Source organism: Ciona robusta, unplaced genomic scaffold, assembly GCF_009617815.1.
Source record: "Ciona robusta unplaced genomic scaffold, ASM961781v2 AP042737.1".
Classification (NCBI taxonomy): domain Eukaryota; kingdom Metazoa; phylum Chordata; class Ascidiacea; order Phlebobranchia; family Cionidae; genus Ciona; species Ciona robusta.
In genome coordinates this window covers 91,855-117,641 of record NW_028323116.1, presented here as the reverse complement: position 1 = coordinate 117,641, position 25,787 = coordinate 91,855, and the positions used below count along the sequence as shown (strand labels likewise).

The 25,787-nt window shown below is 35.2% G+C and overlaps 2 protein-coding genes, 1 long non-coding RNA gene and 2 pseudogenes across 3 annotated transcripts; 2 read left to right on the top strand and 3 right to left on the bottom strand.

Annotated features, from left to right (window-relative positions):
* Positions 1-2,527: 2,527 nt before the first annotated feature.
* LOC149724235 (uncharacterized) lies at positions 2,528-6,013 on the bottom strand. Its single transcript, XR_016386722.1, has 2 exons — positions 2,690-6,013; positions 2,528-2,624 (listed from the first exon to the last, which is right to left on the bottom strand). It is a non-coding gene; the product is annotated as an uncharacterized LOC149724235 (long non-coding RNA).
* Positions 6,014-6,440: 427 nt separating this feature from the next.
* On the top strand, positions 6,441-8,236 carry LOC149724233 (uncharacterized). Its single transcript, XM_089893196.1, has 3 exons — positions 6,441-6,724; positions 6,857-8,099; positions 8,183-8,236. Exons 1-2 carry the CDS (start codon positions 6,547-6,549, stop codon positions 7,180-7,182), a joined length of 504 nt encoding a protein of 167 aa, XP_089749322.1. The 5' UTR covers positions 6,441-6,546; the 3' UTR covers positions 7,183-8,099; positions 8,183-8,236.
* On the top strand, positions 7,438-8,088 carry LOC149724234 (uncharacterized). Its single transcript, XM_089893227.1, has one exon. The coding sequence runs from the start codon at positions 7,438-7,440 to the stop codon at positions 8,086-8,088; it is 651 nt and encodes a 216-aa protein (XP_089749353.1).
* Positions 8,237-20,573: 12,337 nt separating the features above from the next.
* Positions 20,574-24,136, bottom strand: LOC149724232 (uncharacterized; annotated as a pseudogene).
* LOC149724231 (uncharacterized) lies at positions 20,574-25,787 on the bottom strand (annotated as a pseudogene).

Below are 25,787 nucleotides of genomic sequence, written 5' to 3'. Positions count from 1 at the left end.
GTTCAAAACATCATAACAAATTTGGCATAAATAATTTTATTAATGATAGAAAAATAAATAAAACTAAAATTGCTATACATACCGCGGTTTTATAAAGATATTATTCTGGGAAAACAGAATGTCTTGGAGCTTTAGTACGGTATCTTTTGGTAAACGACTGTAATTTTTTAGATGCAAATTTTGATGCCTTCCCAAGAAACTCACCTATGCATATTAATAAATGTTTAATTTTATTGACATTTCAATTATAATTAAAATAAAAATAATTTTTCATTCCGCTACAGTAAAAAGAAGTCAAAAGGTGAGAATTCTTTAGAATACAAAAAAATATTCTCACGTTTTGAGTGAGGCTTTAAGAACAAAAAAAACTTTTTGCAACAATTGAAACAAATAAATTATATTCTCGGTGTTTCTCAGGTACTCACGTACGGATAGGTTAAAGTAAATAATGCGGCAGTCCTATTTAAAACATTACATTTGAATGTACGTATTTACTGTTCATTATGTTATGTTTTATAATGTGTATAATTTTTGCGTTCGTGCAAATAAAATATATGAACAAGAGATATATATACACTCTATTCTGCTGTATGTTTACAATGTATTCTGCTGTATGTTTACAATGTATATGTACTCTACATATGATGTATGTTCTATATAAATTCTACCATGTGTGGTATGTGCCGTATGTATACTATGTGGTGTGGCGTGTGCTGTATTGGTGCTATGTGTCGTATGCGCTGTATGTATACTATGTCGGTGTTACTGTTTTTACATGGGTATGCAACCTTTACAGGAGGGGCCCCGGTATAAACTATTTTTTTTTCGTCTTTAATCTTATGATAAACAGGGCGTGTTATCTAACTTATCTTCTGGTATAAATATGGAGTTTGGACGCATAAATTTCTGAAGAATAAAGCTGCTTTATTGTCATATTAAAATACATCCAGTGAAAAATATGCAACTAACTGGCTTCGCCCGCCCTACAACTTTTTTTCACAAGCCGTATTTCTTCCTGAGCCGTGGCAAGTTTTCACATGCCTGGTTTGTACCCAGTTAGAATTTTTTCTTCGGGCCTCGATCGCTTTATAACAACGGCATGGTTAATCCATAGGCCATAGGAACGAACATGCACCAAGCATTTATCCTCCTATTTTGACACTAAAACAGACTTATCCGATGACGGTGAAAAGCTGGCGCGCCGACTGTGGACCAACACAGGCAGCCAATGATAAGCAAGCATAATCGAATGAAAGCCCAAATAAGGTTCCCTGTCGTAACAAGATTAATGATATATGGCATCATTATGCTGATTCCATTCAAAAAACCACTCGGTATGATAATAACGAACAAATGTATTCACAAAAATGGTAGCGGGAAACATGAAAGTGTCACTGTTTATCCTTCTGGTTCTATATTCTCCCCCACTTCGCTTGAGACAACTTTCGTTCTGGCAGCCCTTCCACCTTCCCAGTCTCTAACCAAACTTAAAATACGCGCTGTCGCATCGCCATCTCCGCATGAGTGGAAGTTTTGAATCGCGTGCTCTGCATAAAATAAAAAACAAAAATTGATAAACGAGTTCTATCCAAGCTTTTGATTGATGGTAATATACGAGTCCTGCTATCAGTAAAATAGGAAAAAAACGTATTGTATCGCCGGACCAAGCTTTGACAAAGACGAATTGGGTGGCTAACCTTGCACCCCACTAGCGGGTTAAATGCTGGAGCATATATTTTTAAAATTTGGCTTAGCCCTGGAGCATATTTGTTGTTTAGTATTATTTTGAGTAAAATTTGACTTAGCCCTGGAGCATATTTGTTGTTTAGTATTATTTTGAGTAAAATTTGACATAGCCCTGGAGCATATTTGTTGTTTTGTATTATTTTATGTAAGATTTGACATAGCCCTGAAGCATATTTGTTGTTTAGTATTATTTTATGTAAGATTCGACATAGCCCTGGAGCATATATTTTTAAAATTTGACATAGCCCGCCCTGGAGCATATTTGTTGTTTAGTATTATTTTGAGTAAAATTTGACATAGCCCTGGAGCATATTTGTTGTTTTGTATTATTTTATGTAAGATTTGACATAGCCCTGAAGCATATTTGTTGTTTAGTATTATTTTATGTAAGATTCGACATAGCCCTGGAGCATATATTTTTAAAATTTGACATAGCCCTGGAGCATATTTGTTGTTAAGTATTATTTTATGTAAGATTCGACATAGCCCTGGAGCATATATTTTTAAAATTTGACATAGCCCTGGAGCATATTTGTTGTTTAGTGTTATTTAAAGTAAAATTCGAAATAGCCCTGGAGCATATTTGTTGTTTAGTGTTATTTTGGGTAAAATTTGACATAGCCCTGGAGCATATTTGTTGTTTAATGTTAATTTTGGTTGTCTGCTTTTATATTATTTGTGTAATAGGCTAACTAATTAAGATGAATAAAGATACGTGAAATTTTTAAAAACAATTAATGTTTTAAAAGCTGGTAATGTTACTGCTAATTTTTGTAATATATATATATATTTGTAGCGGCGCCCGATCTTCAACCAAGATTGGTGCCTCTTCTCTCGTCAGTCTTTTGTAAGGTTACAGAATCTTTATTGACACGTAACTGAAAAATGCAGTTATACATAAATACTCAAATACGAATTATAGCACAAAAACACAGAAACATACCTTTAATTTTGGACTTATACATTTTCCAACTGCGTCTAGCCCATTACATTTTATAATGAATAATTTAAACGACTCAGACTGCAGGAAAAGAAAAAGGCAGTGCCACGTATACAACTATTTAACGAAAACATATAAACCAAACAGAGAAATAAACACAAAATGGCAACACTGGCGCCGAAACGCGCTGCTTAAATGATTGCTAGATTACGCAACCTGGCGCTCGCCAGTTACAATATTACTTAATTATTTCACAATCAAAATTGTTGTCCTTTGTTGGCACAGCAAGTACGGTTAACTGGTATAAGTTTACAATTCAGTACTCATTGCTGGAGTTATATACAAAGCGTGTTATTCTTTAACAATCATTCAACCCTCACATTTTAAATCCTTTACCTCTAACATTAAATCCTAATTTTTATTTATGGTATATAGGGAAAAATTAACAATTGTATGGGGAAAATTAACATAAGCCTGCACAACGGTGCAACTAGGTATGTTGTCAGACAAGTACCAAGTTTATTATTAGATTGGAATAATTTTTATATTTCTTTATAATCACAGTGAAGAGATGACCCAGCGGGGCGTCGGAAGAGGGGGTAGAAGAAGAGGTGTTAAGGTGCGGTGAAGGAGGAGGAAGTGGCGGAAGAGGGGGTGATGGGGAAAGTATGTTTTTACTAGATTATAGTTTTAGAGCTATGAAAGATTTAGAAAATATATTTATTAAGTATTTGTCCAGAAAAGATATTTATTAAGTATTTGTCCCATAAACATGAAGCTAGGGATAAAAGATTAGTGACTAATTTTGCAAATGGAATGTTTTATCCAAAGCAATTTTTTTGTGTATAAGCAGATGCATGTATATACATAAAAGTGTACTAATAATGATCATTTTGTTTTTACATGAAGAAATAGGCGGTGAAAGGGGGTAAGCTTGACTCTGACTTTTATTGTTAGTTTAACTCAATGAATAAAAACCATAAAAAAATATTTTTTTTTACAGATTCATCCTCTTTCACCGGTTTAAATTTTTGCAAAGGTGAGAGATAATTTATTATAACCAGTTCAATTTAAAAACTAAAGCAAGAATGTAAAAGTAAATTCTAATCGAAGTTAGTGTTTTAGGTTTGTTACAAAACCTAGTTTTGAATCGAAGTAAGTGTTTTAGGTTTGTTACAATACCTTTATGTTTTACAGAAAAAAGAGGATAGCCCCCTACAGAAGGTGTGTTGTGATAGGCTATATTTTATTTACCATGACTTATTATCACTTTACTTTGCAGATGGCTGCCATTTAAAGACGTAGGTTCCATACATTCATTATCCAGATTTATTTTTTATTTGTACATTTTTTTCAGTTTATAAAGCGCAGGAGGGCATCAGAGGTTTGTATTTATTGGTATTTATATATTGTTCCAGTTTTACTCCTTTTTCACGATCCCGAAGTTGTTCCGGCGGCCGAGGTCGTTGCGGCGGCCGAGGTCGTTGCGGCGGCCGAAGTTGTTCCGGTGGCCGAATAATAAATTTTATATAACATTTTTGCATTCATTTTTATGTTGTAGAAAACTAGAACAGTATATTTAATAGTTAGTTTAAAAATCAATATGTCAGCTGTTCCACCACGCACCCATAAGGTCGCTTTGTATGCGTGATCGTTAGGTTTTCAATGCCATGGTGTGAAAACAATGGAGATGTTAACCAACCTCGGCAATGCCATATTGTACCGATACGTAATATATTGAGAATTGGCAAAGTCTTAGACACACAGTGTATGCTGCTGTTATAGCATATGCTTGAATAATAAGCATTGGCCAGGTCATACACGAAACAGTGTATGTTGCTGTTATAGCATATGCTTGAATAATAAGCATTGGCCAGGTCATACACGAAACAGTGTACGTTGCTGTTATAGCATATGCTTGAATAATAAGCATTGGCCGGGTCATACACAAAACATAGTGTATGTTGCTGTTATAGCATATGCTTGAATAATAAGCATTGGCCGGGTCCAGTGTATGTTGCTGTTATAGCATATGCTTGAATGATAAGCATTGGCCGGGTCATACACGAAACAGTGTATGCTGCTGTTATAGCATATGCTTGAATAATAAGCATTGGCCGGGTCATACACGAAACATAGTGTAAGTTGCTGTAAGCATTTATCAAATAAGGTTTCTCTAACAGAAGTAATGTTAAGGTGATTTTGATACCACATTTTCAGGTATAGATACTTTATTTGATGGGCAACAGAATGTTGTATCCATCTTTGCTTGCATCATGTTCATTCTAACACATTTGGTATGAAACCACTGTGGGCATTTCGTACATTGAACCCAACTATTAGTTCTATCATTGTCTCTTCTGCATGAACCACATATATCAATACTAAATGGTGTGTTTTTGGTAATTATACGAAGAATGAGTTCTCTGGATCCCTTTGATCCAGTAATTGGCTTTAGCAATGATTTTCCTTCACAAAGCCACTTTGCATACATGCAGATCAGTGGTCCACAGCTCATGTAGTCACTCTGATACTTACGCTTTGTTGTCATTGTGTCGACTGATGTGATTTGGATACCAAATTTATCATTCAGCACGTTATTTAGAAACAGCTTTGCTTTGTCGATATTTATTTGTGGTCAATATTTGCATATACAGAGAAAGCATATTTTCTTTATCCTGTCGGAACCAACAAGCTGTTTTTAAAACTATGATTGACCAGTTCACAGTAAAATTAACAAAATATATATATTAGAAATCTCATAATATAAAAATATTGTTATGATAATATAATCATTACATGTGTGCTACGTGCTAGTACTGTTTAATTACCTTGATAAATACAGATTTACTGGCTAAAAAATGTGTCGCAGAGACCTGGATCAACTGGCTGGTTGAGATTAGCATCTACAACTGATGCTTGTCCAGATATTCTTCCTCACTAGAAACCTCCCGCCCCAGCGCAGCAAAGACATCATCCTGTTAAAGAAAAGAACCAATATAAAATACTACTTTAATTTACTCTATTAAAAGCAGACTTAGTAAATACCACAGCGAAATGCATACATGCCCTGGTATAGGTTTACGTTATGATACTCATGAATAATCAGGGGACACACAGTAACATGTAAACTGTGACAGTAGTGGTTCAAATAAACAAATAATAAAATGGCATTAGCATAAGGAGCATTTTCCAAAAAAATCTGTGGTTTTAAAAAAAGAAGCCTCTGATAACTACTGTAGCGATCGACGTGTGAAAGCGGTAGATTTAACTTATTTAATTTACTCCAAATTTACTGAGGTCTTTAGATTAAATAATATACCATGCCTGTACCACTCCAAATTTACTGAGGTCTTTAGATTAAATAATATACCATGCCTGTACCACATTTGACATATGCCGTGAGTACTATTGTGCTTACGTCTTAACCTCTAAGCTGTGTCACAATTTTAAAGGTTTTTTTTGTTTACTTTTTTTAAATTAGTGTTATAATTGACAAAAATAATATATATAATGAGAATTAGCATTTTTTTCCTACTGTTTAATGTGCCTTTAAAAAACGCTTTGATCTGCTTATCTATCAAAACTGCACCAATTCTCTGATCCGGGTTTAAATTAGTGTTATAATTGACAAAAGTAATATATATAATGAGAATTGGCATTTTTTTCCTACTGTTTAATGTGCATTTAAAAAACGCTTTGATCTGCTTATCTATCAAAACTGCACCAATTCTCTGATTCGGGTTGCGTCATAATCACTGTTTTGCTGCATCCTTAGAAAACCCGTACAACGCAGTGTACAGTATAGACGAGATCGTAAATAGAGTTAAAAATAGAGCTATAGAGTTAATTAATTAAAAATGCCAAGCTGTGTAGCAATAGGCTGTTACAACAACAGCACAAAGTTTCGCTTTTCCAACACCGATCCATTGCAAAGAAATAAGTGGATCGTTGCTTGTAAGAGGAAGGCAAAAGATGGATCTGACTGTAGTCCAACAAGCAAACACACCTATATTTGCGAGGATCACTTTATTACAGGTATTGGCTGTTACGGTACAGGTGTATAATGTATATCATATTGAGATAAAAAGTGCTTAGCATATGCCTATTTGGCTCTTCCATTATAAACATTAATATTTTTCTGACTGTTGACTGTATGCTGCTTTTTAGGACAACCCTCATTGGAAGAGTGCCATCCAGATTTTGTGCCTTCTCTATTTAATTTCAGGCAAATGTCTGAATTTGAAAAGAAAACTAAGCGGGAAAGCTATCAAAAAATGAGCTCCAGAACCACTGATATAACGACGACTACAAAAGCTCAAACCAGCATTCCAGCAGTTCATCACCCTGATACTAACGATAACGATGTAGATCTGGAAAATGATAAACAAGTTGAAGCAGTTCAATTGAATCGTCTGTTGCTTGATGAAGAAGTTGGTAGTCTCAGATCAGAAACAAGAAATACAAAATCTCCGAAGCAAGCAGTTTTCATATGAAATGTTTCGGAATGATGCAGACAAATTTAAGTTTTATACCGGGATCACCTGTGATGTTTTTGACTACATCTTTAATTTCATTTTATGTAATTTGGGGCTATGTAAATCTCCTGTCGCAATGAAGGATCAGTTGATGCTGACAATAATGAAGCTTAGATTAAACATACCCTTTGATTGACTGACAGATATGTTTCATTCATCCAGTACTTGGGTGCATGAAATGTTTTGGAGGTGAATAAATCTGATGTACAAAAAATGGCTTTTTTGATACATTGGCCAAGTACAGATGCTTCTAGAAAGACCATCCCTCGTGTATTTCACCAATATTTTCCACGACTAACGGGAATAATGGATTGTTTTGAAATTTTTATTGACAGACCAAAAGGCTTAAAACCTCGTGCTCAAGTCTACTCCAACTACAAAAAACATTCTATAATTAAAGTGTTTATAGTGTGCAATCCATATGGTTCCATTACATTTTTGTCCAAGGTCTGGGGTGGCAGAGCATCCGACATTGAAATTGTTAGACGTTCAAATTTTATCAGTCCCAAATACCTTGTTCCTGGTGATCAGCTTCTGGCAGATCGTGGTTTCACGTTGGTTGAAGATTTTGCATTGAACTGTGGTGCTGAGTTGATAATCCCTCATTTTACCAAAGGGAAAGCGCAATTGACTGCAAGAGAAGTGGAGGTATCGCGACAAATTTCATCAGTTCGAATCCATATAGAAAGAGTGATCGGTTTGATAAAAAATCGTTTCAAGATATTGAGTGGTCCCATACCAATGGTATCACTTAAGTCTCTTACTGATGAGTGCACCAATGCTGAGTTGGCAAGCATTGATAAGATTTTAAATGTCACTGCTGCTCTTACTAATCTTGGATCTGGTATTGTTTACAAGGAGTAATGTTATGATTGGTATTGCTATGTGGTCCTCTATATTAGGACTGGACCGCTCATTTGGAAGCTAGATGTGGTTTATTTACAACTGGTTTTAGTAGTTGTTTTTATCCTAGGATCCTAATATTGATCTCAAGGAAGGGCCGCTGTCCTGCAGCAGGACACAGTCACACATCGACGCAGTTTTATCCTATAATCCTAATATTGATCTTAAGGAAGGGCCCCTGCTTTATCAAAAAAAAAACTTGAGAAACGATTTATTAGGTAGGATAGCAGGACAGATCGACACAGTCGAGGCAAAGGGCTAATAAAAATTAAATATGACATTTTACTGGTTAAACTGTTTAGTTGCCACACACAAAAATTGAGAGATTGCAATATAGGTTTTAACATTTACATTTTTTAGTCTTGCCCAAACATTGTCAAAATGTGTCGTCAAACAGCATGCAAAATTGTAAAAGAGAAAGTTTTGAAAAAATGTGACGTAAGCTACTTTAGTTTTACCTCGACAATATACTTTTGTTTCGTTACAAACTTACAAATATTTATTTTTTTTTCTTATTTTTCAGACATGTTGGACAATACCACTTGCCTTTTAAAGGTCTTTTAACATTAGCACATTTAAAGTGAAACCACTCAAATTGACAATCACTACTGTCACAGCCGATCCAGTTTAAGGAAGGGTATGCAGATTTGCAGCTGCAGTATAACTTTCCTGCACTTGTGCTCTGAATTGGTTTTGATATTGCAAGCTCATTCTTCCGTGTTAATAATTCCGGTATAATGCAGTTAAGAAAAAATGGCTGAACTTTCGATATTATTTCCGAACAAAATTGTTCATCCTTTGCTACTGAGTGGATATGGAGCCAGTTAGGTGTCCAGATCACCAGGTGACACAAAGACAAATTGAAGACATACAGTTGCTGCTGAATTTGTGAGTAATATCGATGTGTCTTCTTTAACTCAGTTGAGGGGGATAAACAAAATTCCTTGCGTTCAAGAGCTTCTGATAAGCTTGATGTGCTGCGAAGCGAGTAAGGACATTTTACCTCAATCAAATAACTCAATGAGTGACAATCACAGGAAAACACAGCATCAAGCGATGCGCCAATATATGATTTGTCACACTTGAGTCGCAAGCCTACTGAATCCATTTTAAAACTGGAGTGTTCTAATCTTATTATTTGGAACAGTACTACCAAAATGTTCACCTCCGCAAATCTTTTTAATCAAGGAGTAGGATGTTTTTTCTGGACTGGAACGAAGAACATCATGAAGAAAATTATGTCATAACTTAAAGCACCATTGGAAACAGAAAATAATTTTCTAAGTGACTCTGGTAATTTTGATCTTTCCTGTGCTTTAACCGTGGGGACAAATTTTTTACAGTAGTTGGTGTAGGTTGAAAGGACAACGGGTGGTTCTTTCAATGTCATTAGTTTTGCCAAAAATTCATTTTGCTGTTGATGATTCGAAAATGACGTATCGCTTAATTCGGAGTCAATTTTTTAAAAACTTTTTTACAGCACTTTCTGAATAAAAATGAATATTGTGAATGGGTTCACAATCAATCTTTGGAACAAAATCATTGTTCCATTTACATGCCTCATCTGTGCATGCTTTTTTGTTTGCATAACCATGGCGTACAGCGGCTTGAATTTTAAAAAGAATTGCACCCACATAGGAACATGATTCGCCAGGTCTGAAAACAAAAAATATTTATACTTGTTGTATCTCAAATAGACTGCGTATTCACTATCGTTCTCTTGCTCGTTTAACTTCATACAGATGGTCCTCTGAAGTACCACATGCGAACGCGGTTTGCTTTCTGCTTAAACATTCATCAGCATGAATCTCTATCTCGGACAAGGGGTACTGTCGATTGCATACCGGGCAACGCATTTTGGCTTCCGTGGTGTAAAAAAAAAACGATAAACTGTCTGTATCGTTTTCAGTTTTTTGGCAACTTTTATCACTATACTGCACGATTTTTCTCTGCATTTTGCAATCATATCACAAGCTTCACTTACAATTTCTCTTTTACTGTCGGGCAGTTGTTCACTGAGGTATAAGCATAATCGTTCATAAGGTTTTTCAAATTCCCAGGGGCGTTTACAATATTTTCTGGCCATCTCTGAACACCAATGATAAGCAAAGTTTCATCAAATTCAACATCGAATAGACTTCCTCTTTTTCACAGCAGCCTCGAGTATCTCTTCGCTTGTAGCACCTTTTCTTATGGTCAGAGGAAGAGCAACGTTCCTCTCAATGGAATTCACTCTTTACAATAATCGTTGCGCCGAATTAGGGCAATTTGAATGGTAACTTCTTTAGACTTTTTTAGTTTAGACTTAGGTCGGTAGGACTTGGCACGCCTTTCTTCCGATTTCTTTTCTGCATAATGATTAAAACTAGGAACTCCAGTTATTAATGAAGTGCTTGTTTTTGATGGTGATGGACTGCAACCAAATGGTCATAATTGAATAACTTTACCGTGCTGCATTACAGATATCTCCTTTTAAATGTGTTTCGCGTTTTTAATGTGTTTCGCTTTTAATGTGTTTCACTTTTTAAATGTGTTTCGTTTTTTTATTGTGTTTCTGCTTTTTAAATGTATCAGCATGAATCTCTATCTCGGACAAGGGGTACTGTCGATTGCATACCGGGCAACGCATTTTGGCTTCCGTGGTGTAAAAAAAAAACGATAAACTGTCTGTATCGTTTTCAGTTTTTTGGCAACTTTTATCACTATACTGCACGATTTTTCTCTGCATTTTGCAATCATATCACAAGCTTCACTTACAATTTCTCTTTTACTGTCGGGCAGTTGTTCACTGAGGTATAAGCATAATCGTTCATAAGGTTTTTCAAATTCCCAGGGGCGTTTACAATATTTTCTGGCCATCTCTGAACACCAATGATAAGCAAAGTTTCATCAAATTCAACATCGAATAGACTTCCTCTTTTTCACAGCAGCCTCGAGTATCTCTTCGCTTGTAGCACCTTTTCTTATGGTCAGAGGAAGAGCAACGTTCCTCTCAATGGAATTCACTCTTTACAATAATCGTTGCGCCGAATTAGGGCAATTTGAATGGTAACTTCTTTAGACTTTTTTAGTTTAGACTTAGGTCGGTAGGACTTGGCACGCCTTTCTTCCGATTTCTTTTCTGCATAATGATTAAAACTAGGAACTCCAGTTATTAATGAAGTGCTTGTTTTTGATGGTGATGGACTGCAACCAAATGGTCATAATTGAATAACTTTACCGTGCTGCATTACAGATATCTCCTTTTAAATGTGTTTCGCGTTTTTAATGTGTTTCGCTTTTAATGTGTTTCACTTTTTAAATGTGTTTCGTTTTTTTATTGTGTTTCTGCTTTTTAAATGTGCTTCACTTTTTTAATGTTTCGTTTTTTAAATGTGTTTCGATTTTTTAATGTTTCGCTTTTTTTAATGCGTTTCGTTGTTTTATTGTGTTTCACTTTTTAAATGTGTTTCGCTTTTTTAATGTGTTTCACTTTTTAAATGTTTTTCACTTTTTTAGTGTGATTCGTTTTTTTAAATGTGTTTCAGACGTGGCCGCTATGGGCCACCGTAAGTTTAACTATGCAGGAAAATGTTTGCAAGAGAATCAATAATGTATCTAACAATTTACACTTGTTTTTTACTTTTAGCTGACTTATAATTAGACATTGACCCCAAAAACTATAAATTAATATAGAGTACTATACAGACTTTACCTGGAGACCTATTGCAACACTTTTTAGATGATTTGAAAAAGAATTTTGTTAATTCGTTCCGTTATGCAACATTGGACTTCCATCGAATACAAATATGCACATTAAAAATTAAAGTGCTTGTTGGTGTAAACTGAAACACGCGTCTATTTTATTCTATTGTGAACTTTTAACACCATGTTTTTGTTCTGTGCCATGTGTATTTCGTTGGTTGCGTGCAATAGCTGCTGTTTATGTCCATTTTAGCTATTTTGAGATAATCGCGTTTAAAGTTTAAGAATTGTATAATAAATTCAGAAATCAGTATGGTAACATTATGGGCACATCTATCCCGAGTAACAATATAATTAGCTTATTTAATTGATTAACAACTGAATTACGCCGTGTCAGTGGACATAGACAATAATGGTCTTGTGATTCATAACTGCGTGGTGCACGTTATTGCGTTTGAACAATGTTATTTTTTATCTACGCTTTTACTGTTAAACGAGTTTTGTTTCTATACACCATCTGCGTAACGCAGTATTTAAGTGGTATAAATGCTACACTCGTGTAAAATCCCAATATTAACTTTGGCGCGAATTCCATGCGTTTAGCCCAGATGGTGTATATTTTGCTTCTCCAGCATAAAGCAAATACTACTAACATAAACTAAAAAAGGGTAGACTTAATTCAGACCACCTTTTACCAAATCAACTACATGCTGTTTCTACAACAAAAAACATTCTTGTGTACAAAAATCCGATTTACATACACACATTGTATGCAATTTGTTTTAATAAAACTTGCAGCAACCAATAACAACCATAAACAATAAAACAAACCAAGTAAAATAAAAATCTGTAACATAATACCAACAACTACAACGACGATAAGAATGGGTAAAGTAGTTTTCAACAATTTACACAATTGTACAGTTAAAGGAGCATACCTTTTTTTTCTTCTTGCACTTTTAAAAATATTTTGCCAATCTTGCATCAAGAAAACATCCACAGACTTTTTTGCACTTTCAATTGAACAATGCATGGAATCGCACTCCCTGCAGCTGTGACCTGAAAATCGAGAAAATTATTAGTAATTTTAGAATCGTTGGTGTTTTGCACACAGTATAGAAGCATGAAGGCAACGTTTTGATTGCGGTTCTGGCCACCGCATGTGTCAGTGTACAATGAAACTTCATTTATTTCTGGTGGCTGATTACAAATCCATTGTACACACACGTTGCAATTTCATTTGAGCCTCTACCACCATCGGTTGTCATACAGATCCTTTTTCGTCGAACAGTTATTCTTGGCGTTGTTGTTGCTGATAAAGCGATTTTTTCCGCACTTATATTAATTCTCAATAATTTGGTGTGATTGATAGTTTGAATTGTTGAGTAAGGTAGGTGGTCATACAGATCCTTTTTCGTCGAACAGTTATAAACACCGCGTCTCTCGTTTCTTCGCTCTTTTAGTTTACCGCTCGTAATAAATCACTATGCAGCCGCCACAATATGAATAATTTAACTTCTTTCATTACCTATTACTGCGTGATTAAGCTATCCAACAGATTCACAAAAACAAACGTCTTTAAGCGACGACAAGGTAACTAGTGTAAGTTTTACATGTCAACACATGGTACAGGAGGAGTTGTACAAAGCGCACACATTTTTTTATAACTATATATATATTTTTTTTATATAGTTTTGAAGAAGCATTTATTATACCAAATCAAAAATAAAATTTGAATTTTCTTCAGTATTTTAAAAACTAAACACGATCACAGTTAAGTGAATTTTTTTCTTATAGGAAATCCCATGCATTGTCGAAACAGCTGTTTTTTTACTCTAGCGGATTTTTTTCACGCGGTTTTTTTAAAAGCTGTATCGTTTTGGCAAACTTTGATGGTACGTTTAGGTTACATCTGAGCATATCTATCCATATACAAATTTTCATTCATATGCTGCTCTTTACGAACTTGCAAAGTGCATTTTTGAAAGAAGGTATAACGCTCAAGAACTTGCTAAGTGCATTATTAAAAGAAGATATAACGCTCCATGATGCGCTGGTACAAAAATATTATTTACCTACTACAAAAGTTTTACTAATTAACCTAGTTAAGATGCATTTGGCTTACCTAAAATACCTTAGGTTTCAAAATATTGGGTTGGGCAGCTGGTTTCTTTGCAAGAGGGGAAGGAACTGAAACTTGCTCCTAAATTAAGCACGATGCACGTCAAACCAACCCGCTATCAAACCATGAATAAAAGAAGGTATAACGCTCAAAAACTTGCGAAGTGCATTTTTAAGAGAAAGTATAACGCTCCATGATGCGCTGGTACAAAAATATGATGCACGTCAAACCAACCCGCTATCAAACCATGAATGTCAAACTTGCTGCACAAGTGAAAAAAAAGCCAGAACAATTTTCAAAAAGTTAACTGACTATAAACATATTTCTTCTAGTCACAGTACAGCTTCTGCAATACGCACAGTGTGTGGAGGATTATTTCTAAAAGAAGCACTTAGTACAACAGCTTTCTTTTGCGAATATTTTAACACAACAGCTTTCTTTTGCGAATATTTTAACAACTGGTTTGTGACATAATGAACAGCCGATTTTCGCAGAGTGCTTTATTTAGGGGATCAACTAAAAAGTGGATTTCCTTACGAGGTTTAGACACAGAAATAAAAAAGAATAGAACGCGCATACCAATGTCGGCAAAGGAGAGAGGTGATACACTCTCTCTCTTTCGCGGGTCGTTCCCGTTTACTATTGTAGTCAATGGAATCGACGGCGTTTTATGTATTTTTTTCTCGTTTTTTGACTTAATTTAAAGTTTTAGGGTGAAACAACTATTTTCTAATATTTATATATTTCAAACAAACCGTTTGTTTCAACATTTTTAATTAAATTTATTAAATAATTAAATTTCCCCAAAAAGTGGTAAACTGTAAGCGTTAACCTACCAAATAACTAATAAACTTGATTAGTTGGTGTAGGTTTTGAAATAAACCGCTAAAACCTCCCAAAAATACTTATGCACCTATGTTTTACAATGGAGACCAAGCGAAATGGGGACGGAGTTGGCGGTCACGTGAATAGAAAAAAGAATATATCACGGTTTTGAAAAGTTGCGCGTTCTACTGTTTTTTATTTCTGTGGGTTTAGACGAATATCGTCTTTCGGTACGTCACACACGGCATCGTTCGCCCGTGAATGCCACGTGGTGTGATGCAACCACGAATTCATCAGTCGTGCGTTTAATGCTTGTAGCGTACTGTTATTTCGTTTATTGTGTCTTTCCTTAACTAATTCATTCCGCAGAGTTGCTCCAATCATTCATTAAGTTTATTGTAAATAAATCGAGCTTTGAAATAGGTTGTACCTTATCGTCTATGATTGGAGCCTACTTATTATGCCGTCAGTAAAATGCCCATACCCAGTCTGTGGGTACAAAACTGAAGACGTGACAGATGACCTGCTTGTCGTTCTCCTAAAAATCCACGCGGAAAGCCACTCTAGTGGCCAGGCACAGACAATGAACGCCGCAAAGACGGTAAAAGTAAAGAGACCAAGTATTAAATCTGCCGGCACCACAGAGGAATGGAATTATTTCACCACCAGATGGGAGGAATATGTCACAGCAACGGGCGTCAAGGGTTCAGACAAAGTAATCCAGCTTTTGGAATGTTGCGACGAGGAACATCGCAACGACCTAACACGGAACGCTGGAGGATCTGAAAAGGACGTTCTTGTGGCCATACACCAACTTGCAGTAAGAAAAGAAAATATCATGGTCACAAGGGTAAAATTGCATCATATGAAAAAGGATAGAGACGAACCCATCCGCAGCTACAGAGTGCCCGACTACGTGGCCAGGCAAGCGTCTGTAACTTCACAGTACGGTGCCAAAATTGCGAACATTATGTGAACTACACCGATGACAACATACTTAGTGACGTTCTATCCAGGGGTATATGCGACAATGATATACAAGCAGCCCTGTTAGGCGATCAGAACCAAGACAAATCGATCAACAAATTCCTTCAATTCATTGAGGACAATGAATCGCTTCAATTCATTGAGGACAATGAATCGGGCAAACGATCTGCATTCCAGCTGTTTGACACAGACACTGCGCCAATCAAACCAAAAACACTTACATACGTAACGACGCACATCACACCCCCAACGACGATCGATTGTGCAGTTATTGTGGCGACAAAGGACATGGCAAATGGCCAACGAACCTAACTAGACAACAATAATCTCCAGCCTTTTCGACATTCTGCAATTACTGCGACAAAAAGGGGCATCACGAAACCGTTTGTCAAAGGGCAGAGTCCGGAACAAACGAAACTCTGAAACGGCCATCGAAGCAGTGGACATTATAAGCTCCACCACTAATTGGCTGTCGTCCAGGGCGAAGAAAAACATATCACTAACTCACCACATATACAACAACCTAAACAAAACGTGGGAGAAACGCCATTCTGACCCTCACCCAACCATCACGGTCACCGTTGCAGTCGCAATCAACGACTACAACTCACTGGGTCTAACGACTCCGGCTCCGACCACAGTCCGACCCCGGCTTGTGGACATCTCTAGTGGCAAACAACATGGGCGTCCATTGTCGATTTTACGTGAACAATGGCTGTCCTTACTTTCTGGTTTCTATGTTCTTTGGTTTAAACAGCCTTTATTTTAAAACAATGGTAACTAAATTTAACAGAATTTCATTTCTATTATATGATTACTTACAGCTGTTTCAGTTAAAATTTAGTCTGTGATTAAAGGATAAAAGCATTTAAAGATTTTTTTTTTCTTAAATTCTTTTTTCTCTTTTTTTCTCAACGAACGCTACAAATGCATAATTGTTTTTTCCTTCTTTTGCGCTTTAATATACAAAGCGTGATTTCCAGCCTTGGTCTTTTCTACATTATTCACAGCTGTTTCAGTTAAAATTTAGTCTGTGATTAAAGGATAAAAGCATTTAAAGAAACCATTGGCAAGTTTCTCTACCCCGTTCTACTAGTTCGTGAAGATGAGATATGTCATAGACCTTTTCTCAACGAACGCTACAAATGCATAATTATTTTTTTCCTTCTTTTGCGCTTTAATATACAAAGCGTGATTTCCAGCCTTGGTCTTTTCTACATTATTCAGCTCTTAAACAGTCACGCAGTCAAAACAGAAGGACGGCAAACTATTCTGCTTTAATATACAAAGCGTGATTTCCAGCCTTGGTCTTTTCTACATTATTCAGCTCTTAAACAGTCACGCAGTCAAAACAGAAGGACGGCAAACTATTCTGATAATCTACTCCGTGCAAAAACACAATGTTAACTGTGTAACAATTCCTTAACATCAACATTTTCGCTTGGTCAATCCAACTCGATCGCTAAATCCGACCCGTAAACCACTAGTCTGAGCGGATTGAGGATCGGTCGGCTTCGATCCGACTGACCTTTTTCTCTTCGCCGAAAACGAGAGTAGCGGATCGACGAGTCAAAGCGTGATTTCCAGCCTTGGTCTTTTCTACATTATTCAGCTCTTAAACAGTCACGCAGTCAAAACAGAAGGACGGCAAACTATTCTGATAATCTACTCCGTGCAAAAACACTATGTTAACTGTATAACAATTCCTTAACATCAACATTTTCGCTTGTTCAATCCAACTCCTTCATTGAACTTGTTTTCGTTAGCTCTTACATCCTTCAGTGGACCTTCATTGAACTTGCTTTGACGTGATATGCTTCTCTTGTTTTGTTTGCACTTGTAATGCTACCAACCAAATTACCCACGTTATAACAGCAGTGTAAGCCAAATCTGAAGAAACCTTTGTAATAATAATTTTTAAGAATTGTTGAGCTTTACCACCAGCAACCGCAAAATGCAATGGAGACCTTCGTTAAACTTGTTTTCGTTAGCTCTTACATCTTTCAGTGGAGACCTCCATTGAACTTGTTTTTCACGTGGTATGCTTCTAATGCTACCAACCAAATTTTTACCCACTTTATAACAGCAGTGTAAAAACCAAATCTGAAGAAACCTTTGTATAATAATTGTTAAAAATGTAGAGCCGTAATGTTGGCCAGAATGACTTATAATAGATACCATACTTGAATCAGGTATAATACATTGTTATTAATGTTGTTCTACCTGTTGCATATGCAAAGTCCTGACCAAACTTAACAATCATACACAATGGCGACACCTCTTGGGTGCTTGGTGAAACAGCCAAAAACTAAACCAACAATTAACAATGTTCTCAAATATTGTTTTACTGAGCCCATCTATCTCCTTGAACCTGACCCTCTCTCTTTATATTATGTTTTTTAATCATTTGCAATTTTCCTGTTCCACTTTTTCATCTTACAATGTTTTGAATGCATCTGAAAATCAAAACATGCAATGTGCTTTGATGTATATGAAAATAAAAACATGCCTAATATAACTATAGGACTTTTAAAATATATAATATGGTGTAAAGACGAAGCTGTTGCAACTCGACCCTAGGCACCAAACATGGGGGTATGCGTATACTACCTAAAAAAAAACGAATATAAATGAACACACAATTTAACATTTTATTCAGTTTCATCTGTAGTCTTTAACTGTTTCTAAATGCTAGGTTAGAAGTCGTTATCCATAACAGTAGTCTTTGACTATTACAAATATAGGTATGCGTATATTACCTGAAAGAAAAAGAATATAAATGAACACACAATTTACCATCTTTATTCAGTTTCACTTTTTTTAGTCTTTAAGTTTTTAAATACTAGGTTGGAAGTATTTATCCAGTTACAGTAGTGTTTGACTATTACTGATTAGAAGTCTTTAACTATTGGCTCTGTACCTCCCTGGTGGAGTAAGGATTATTACATTTTTACACTACCTACTGGAATACAATCACTAGAACGTATGAGGGCTCAACCTGGTCAAAATACAACACGAAAAAAAGAATTTTATGCGATAAGTTGTATTATTTTTGTATCACAAGTTGTATTATTTTTTAGATCTTAATCTCACAAAAAAATAATTTTAGCCTGCAACTTGAATTAATTTTACGTTACAACTTGATTTAATTTTATGCTACAACTTGAATTAATTTTACGTTACAACTTGAATTATTTTTACGCTACAACTTGAATTATTTTTACGCTTCAACTTGAATTAATTTTAAGTTACGACTTGAATTATTTTTACGTTACGACTTGAATTAATTTTACGCTACGACTTGAATTTTACGTTACAACTTGATTTAATTTTATGTTACAACTTGAATTAATTTTACGTTACAACTTGAATTATTTTTACGCTACAACTTGAATTAATTTTAAGTTACGACTTGAATTAATTTTACGTTACGACTTGAATTAATTTTACGTTACGACTTGAATTAATTTTACGTTACGACTTGAGTTATTTTTACTTTACGACTTGAATAAATTTTACGTTACGACTTGAATCATTTTTACGTTACGACTTGAATTAATTTTACGTTACAACTTGAATTATTTTTACGTTACGACTTGAATTTTACGTTACAACTTGATTTAATTTTATGTTACAACTTGAATTAATTTTACGTTACAACTTGAATTATTTTTACGCTACGACTTGAATTAATTTTACGTTACGACTTGAATTAATTTTACGTTACGACTTGAATTAATTTTACGTTACGACTTGAGTTATTTTTACGTTACGACTTGAATTAATTTTACGTTACGACTTGAATTAATTTTACGTTACGACTTGAATTAATTTTACGTTACGACTTGAGTTATTTTTACGTTACGACTTGAGTTATTTTTACGTTACGACTTGAATTAATTTTATGCTACGACTTAAATTAATTTTACGCTACGACTTGAATTGATTTTACGTTACAACTTTAATTAATTTTACGTTACGACTTGAATTATTTTTACGCTACGACTTGAATTAATTTTATATCCGGTAAAATCGCTCATGCGTTTCGAAACTTCGCGGGCAAAGCACGATTATGTGTTTTAGTTACCAAGGTGATCCTATAATATATAAATTATAGCGGCCATTTTCGATACCTTCTACTGGTGCCATTAACATAACATTTGGACATTGTACTAACTAGACCCCAGCGGTACCGATTCTAAAATAAAATTTTAATAATTTCTAAAACTATTAATTATGAATATGAATATTCGTCTCAAAACATATTTGTAGTATTTTCTACCGATTCAGCTTCTCAGTTCACAACTGTAGAGTATATACCAACTGGTCAAAATGCCGATTGGTGGTAATTGTGGTAATCAAAACATCAGGTTCAAAATTGCGATTTGGCAACAAAACGAATTTTTATTAGAATGTGAAGCAACTGAGAAAAGAAGAGAGTAACTATAACGAAAAGGCACATTAATTAAAATATAGTAGGGTGGAGTAAGACGGAAACCTTGAGCACATTTTTTGCCAAAGATGTGAGAATTGAGGTCCACTGTTCCATGAAAAAAAAACAACTATTAGTCATTAACGTGCCCAACATTGAAAATGAACTAGGAAAACGAAAAGAACGAAAAAAAGTTTGGTCTCTCTCTCTACTGTAAACCAAAATAGGTTTCAGAAAACGCCCAATCCCACATTTTAAACAAAATGTCTCGTTTAGCAGGTCATATTTGTAGTATTTTCTACCGATTCAGCTTCTCAGTTCACAACTGTAGAGTATATACCAACTGGTCAAAATGCCGATTGGTGGTAATTGTGGTAATCAAAACATCAGGTTCAAAATTGCGATTTGGCAACAAAACGAATTTTTATTAGAATGTGAAGCAACTGAGAAAAGAAGAGAGTAACTATAACGAAAAGGCACATTAATTAAAATATAGTAGGGTGGGGTAAGACGGAAACCTTGAGCACATTTTTTGCCAAAGATGTGAGAATTGAGGTCCACTGTTCCATGAAAAAAAAACAACTATTAGTCATTAACGTGCCCAACATTGAAAATGAACTAGGAAAACGAAAAGAACGAAAAAAAGTTTGGTCTCTCTCTCTACTGTAAACCAAAATAGGTTTCAGAAAACGCCCAATCCCACATTTTAAACAAAATGTCTCGTTTAGCAGGTGGATCAACCACACACAGGTTCAAAATGTTTGAGCATGTATGGGCAGTGGGCAGGTATCCAATATTCGATGAATAAAAGTGAATGGTAGGAGAGACGGAATACCCAAGTACTGGGAATTCTGGTGAACCAGTTATGAATGCAAGTAAATGTTCAAGTCTATATGCTTCCTTCCACCAACACTACGCCTTCCACTGGCTACTTCGCGTACATACACTATAAAAGACCCATACACATTCTTCTCAGCCTCCCGAGCATTTCATCCCTCTTCTGAAAATTGTGGCTTAATACTTTGAATTATAAGTTGAGGAGTCAAAGATACGAACAAGAGTACGCAATTTTGGAAAGGTTAAAAAACATGAATGCATGCCAAGCTTTTCTAAGCCTTTCAGGAAAGCTATTTCACATTTATTGGTAGAGGAGTTTTCTACTAGCTTCTGAAAGCATGCATCATTGAGATATTTGGGCATTTGTCCATTCTGCAGAATTGCAATAGCAAACATAACACCAACATTTTCATAATCCTCGCTGATTAATTCTCTCAATGATTCACCACCAAAGTATTTTTCCTTTATTGCATGATTCATCAGTCTTATCCACTCTTTCCTGGGGCCACCATAATCAACCGAATCTTCCCCCATAAAGTCCACTTTAAATACTAATCGGAAATCTTCTATGTACTTGAAATTATCAAATGAGCAAATCAGTATTTTTTGACGGTCCACTAAAATAAAATTTGTATCAAGCTCTTCAGTTTCTTCGTCTATAGCTTGAATTTCTAAGCATCTCCCCGTTACAATATGTTGTTGTAGAAATCGGAGAATCTCAATTGGGTCAGTAATTGATTTATCTAAACAATCAGTAATTATATTGTTAATGTTAAAAGGACTGTTAATGTTAAAAGGACATAAGCTAAAATTGCTTTTGATGGGTTTAAGAATCTTTTGTCCACCACTTGCTTCGGAAACGATTCTTTCTTGACCACCACTTGTTTTAAAGGAAAAGTATCTGTCAATTGTTTCTTTGTCTGTACTATGTTGTGATGTCATATTGTTAAAGCTTGAATGATGCTGCTGCCGTAGATTTAATTCAGGCAAACCAACTTCCTCTCGAATGTCATTTAAAAATCTCACATATATTGCACCAGAAGGTGAAATAGATTTTGTTAGAGTTAGCCCGTCAATAGTTTTGTTGTCGGGCAAATTAGGCATTAGAAGCCTACCACATGAGTTTTTCACAAACTCAAACGGTTCATTACTACAGAAACTTGGTGCAACCTTTGAAATTTCCTCACAAAGCTGTTCATGAGTCCAGCTTTTTTCAATCAAAGCTCGAAACAATAAACTTTTGTTCCTCAAAATATGTCTTGTCTAACCTGGTAGGTACTTTAGTAGTGCCTTTCTCAACAGTTAGAGTTAGCCCGTCAATAGTTTTGTTGTCGGGCAAATTAGGCATTAGAAGCCTACCACATGAGTTTTTCACAAACTCAAACGGTTCATTACTACAGAAACTTGGTGCAACCTTTGAAATTTCCTCACAAAGCTGTTCATGAGTCCAGCTTTTTTCAATCAAAGCTCGAAACAATAAACTTTTGTTCCTCAAAATATGTCTTGTCTAACCTGGTAGGTACTTTAGTAGTGCCTTTCTCAACAAAAACAATGTTTCTTGTAACTATTCCACCTGTTGGCCGACCAGGTCGTGGCCTTGAAGGTATTCTTCCATATGGTCGCACTGATCGACCAATTCTTCGTTGCTGATGAGAAGATCCAGTACTGGGAAATCGCATTTGTAGCTCTGAAACAGCATTTGAAATAGAGGACTGTGCATTAGTAGCAGTAGTAGACACTCTGCAATGTGTTGGGTTGTTGTTGCTGCTTGAAGTAGCTGGTGATACAAGCAATGTGGTCAACCTGTTGATATTTTTTATTGCACTATCAGCAATATCCTTTATTTCAAGTGTTATATTATTATTTTGTTCCATTTTTCTGTACAATTCTACAATAAGAAAAAAATCAGAATTAGATTTTAAGATAAAATTTTATAAAGTTAACCTCTCTTGCGCTGCTGATGTTTTAGCCAATATTGAAAACATATTGCGTACCCTTAGGCGCCTAACATGGGTATGCGCAATTGGGGGAAATGTGACAACTTGACAGCTAACAAATATTGATATATACAAACTAATCAATTTAAAAAATCAAATCTATCTGTTTAGAATTTTCAATATTTTTAAAATAGATCTCAATAAATTTTAAAATTATGCATTTTTAGTTCAAACCAACTAAAAGGGGCATACCAACGTTTGAAAAATTGGTGAGTCAGCATAATCTAGTATGCAGCCAGGTTCAATCGAAAAATTAAAACAAAATAAAGTTTACATATTTTTATTCATCTATCCATATATACAAATTTTCATTTTTCGTTGGTTGCCCCTTTAATAAGCATAATGTTTTGATGATAAATCATCGATAGCTTTGAAAATTAAATTGCTCCTACATCTTCTGTTTGCAAAAAAATGTTTCAGTAAAGCAACAGATTCCCAATACAAGTCTTTTCCAAAGTTTTGATCATGAAATAAGGGATTTTTGGTAGTCTAACAAAAGATGGATCAACATCAATAGAGCAGGGCTCAACATTGACTTGATAAGCCTGGTCTTCAATGGTCTGAACTCCATTAGGGTCTACACCATAATCCTCAATTTCAGGTAAATTTAAAGCAGAGCAGTCTGAATTTAAATTTTCAAGCATTCCTGCCTCCCACAACTGAAGTGGTGACATATTTCCTTCGGAAAAGAGTGGGTGGTGATTCATATGATTCACAAATTCATCTAAAGATGCTTGTATCCTTGGTTTATATATGTACTGAAGACAGTATATATGAATGTCACATTGTGGGTCAAATTTGTTATCATGTTGTAATTCATCAAATATTTTATGATAAAATACAAGCACCCCATGTATATATCTCTGTGACTTCTTTCAACTCTACAGTTGTGAACTGAGGAGCCAGTAATTATACTTCCCCTATTTGGACCTCGTTTTTCAATCATGTAAGCACCAACTAGATAATTTTCCATTCCATAGTCTGACCTAACGCGGGATGGCAAACCCCACCTATCTCATCTATCCATATATACAAATTTTCATTTTTCGTTGGTTGCCCCTTTAATAAGCATAATGTTTTGATGATAAATCATCGATAGCTTTGAAAATTAAATTGCTCATACATCTTCTGTTTGCAAAAAAATGTTTCAGTAAAGCAACAGATTTCCAATACAAGTCTTTTCCAAAGTTTTGATCATGAAATAAGGGATTTTTGGTAGTCTAACAAAAGATGGATCAACATCAATAGAGCAGGGCTCAACATTGACTTGATAAGCCTGGTTCAATGGTCTGAACTCCATTAGGGTCTACACCATAATCCTCAATTTCAGGTAAATTTAAAGCAGAGCAGTCTGAATTTAAATTTTCAAGCATTCCTGCCTCCCACAACTGAAGTGGTGACATATTTCCTTCGGAAGAGAGTGGGTGGTGATTCATATGATTCACAAATTCATCTAAAGATGCTTGTATCCTTGGTTTATATATGTACTGAAGACAGTATATATGAATGTCACATTGTGGGTCAAATTTGTTATCATGTTGTAATTCATCAAATATTTTATGATAAAATACAAGCACCCCCATGTATATATCTCTGTGACTTCTTTCAAGAACTGAGGAGCCAGTAATTATACTTCCCCTATACCTCGTTTTTCAATCATGTAAGCACCAACTAGATAATTTTCCATTCCATAGTCTGACCTAACGCGGGATGGCAAACCCCACCTATCAACTCCATCTTAAAAAAAGTTTAGTACAGTTTCCGCCTTGTTATATTGTCAGAACATTTCACATAAATTAATGATCTCGACTTCCCATCAATGCAAACATGAATGAGTAATTTATAGTGAATGAGTTTATGTGCAGAGTCTATATGCCATAAACTATTTGGTGTTGGTTCAAAATATTTTCTTCCATTTATAACAAGCCTCCATCGCAATGCGGTGCCAACTGGATCAACTCTTCGTATATAAGCAGTCACTCGAGCTCTTTGCACATTGAGTCCCCTGCTTCGCAATGCACCAATAAAGCGTCTGCTTCCCATATTTGGAGTTACAATGCAATTACTTTCAAGAGTTGATAGTTCTTTATAAATTTTATCCAAATCATAATGTTTAACAATTTTGATATCTTTGTCCATGAGAAATAGAGAGACCGGAGATGTTTTATTTGATCGACTGTAATTTCTAAACGCTTTCGTCCTACCTGATTATTATTCTTTAAAGTGGGAGCAGAATAAATAGTACATTCATTTCTTTTTAAATCATCAGTATTTATGGAGATATCTAAATGTTGAACAATGTCCATTATTTCAAAATTAAGACCTTTTAGTATTTCACATACATCTGGCAGCTCAAGCCTTAAGAGTATTTAGTGTATCATTATGATATCCTTGCCCAACATCATGTAACAACATAGTAAGAGTACCAGATGCCTCAATTAGTCTCTGCTTTGATGTTTCGAGATCATCAGCCGATGATAAATTCAAACCGTGATTGCTTAAGGTACTAATCACCCCCTTAAAGTTGTTCAGAAAAAGTCTAAAACCATTTGCATTTCTTTCATTCAAACTGCTCTGTCTTCCGCGTCTACGAGGCATTCCTTGGTTAGTTTTTATATATTGACAACAATACCGATAGTGATACTAGTGCTGACTGCTGTAAATATTTTCATATTGATTTGAAATTTAGCCTATAATCAATTATATGACATTTTACATTACCTTCATAAGAAAATTATTAAACTAGCCACTAATCATCCACAAAAACAGATTACAC

Bases quoted from the DNA above. Each gene is read 5' to 3' on its own strand.
- LOC149724233 (XM_089893196.1), top strand. From the start codon at position 6,547: ATGCCAAGCTGTGTAGCAATAGGCTGTTACAACAACAGCACAAAGTTT. The intron at 6,725-6,856 runs GTATTGGCTGTT...GCTGCTTTTTAG, and splicing joins CGAGGATCACTTTATTACAG to GACAACCCTCATTGGAAGAG.
- LOC149724234 (XM_089893227.1), top strand. From the start codon at position 7,438: ATGGCTTTTTTGATACATTGGCCAAGTACAGATGCTTCTAGAAAGACC.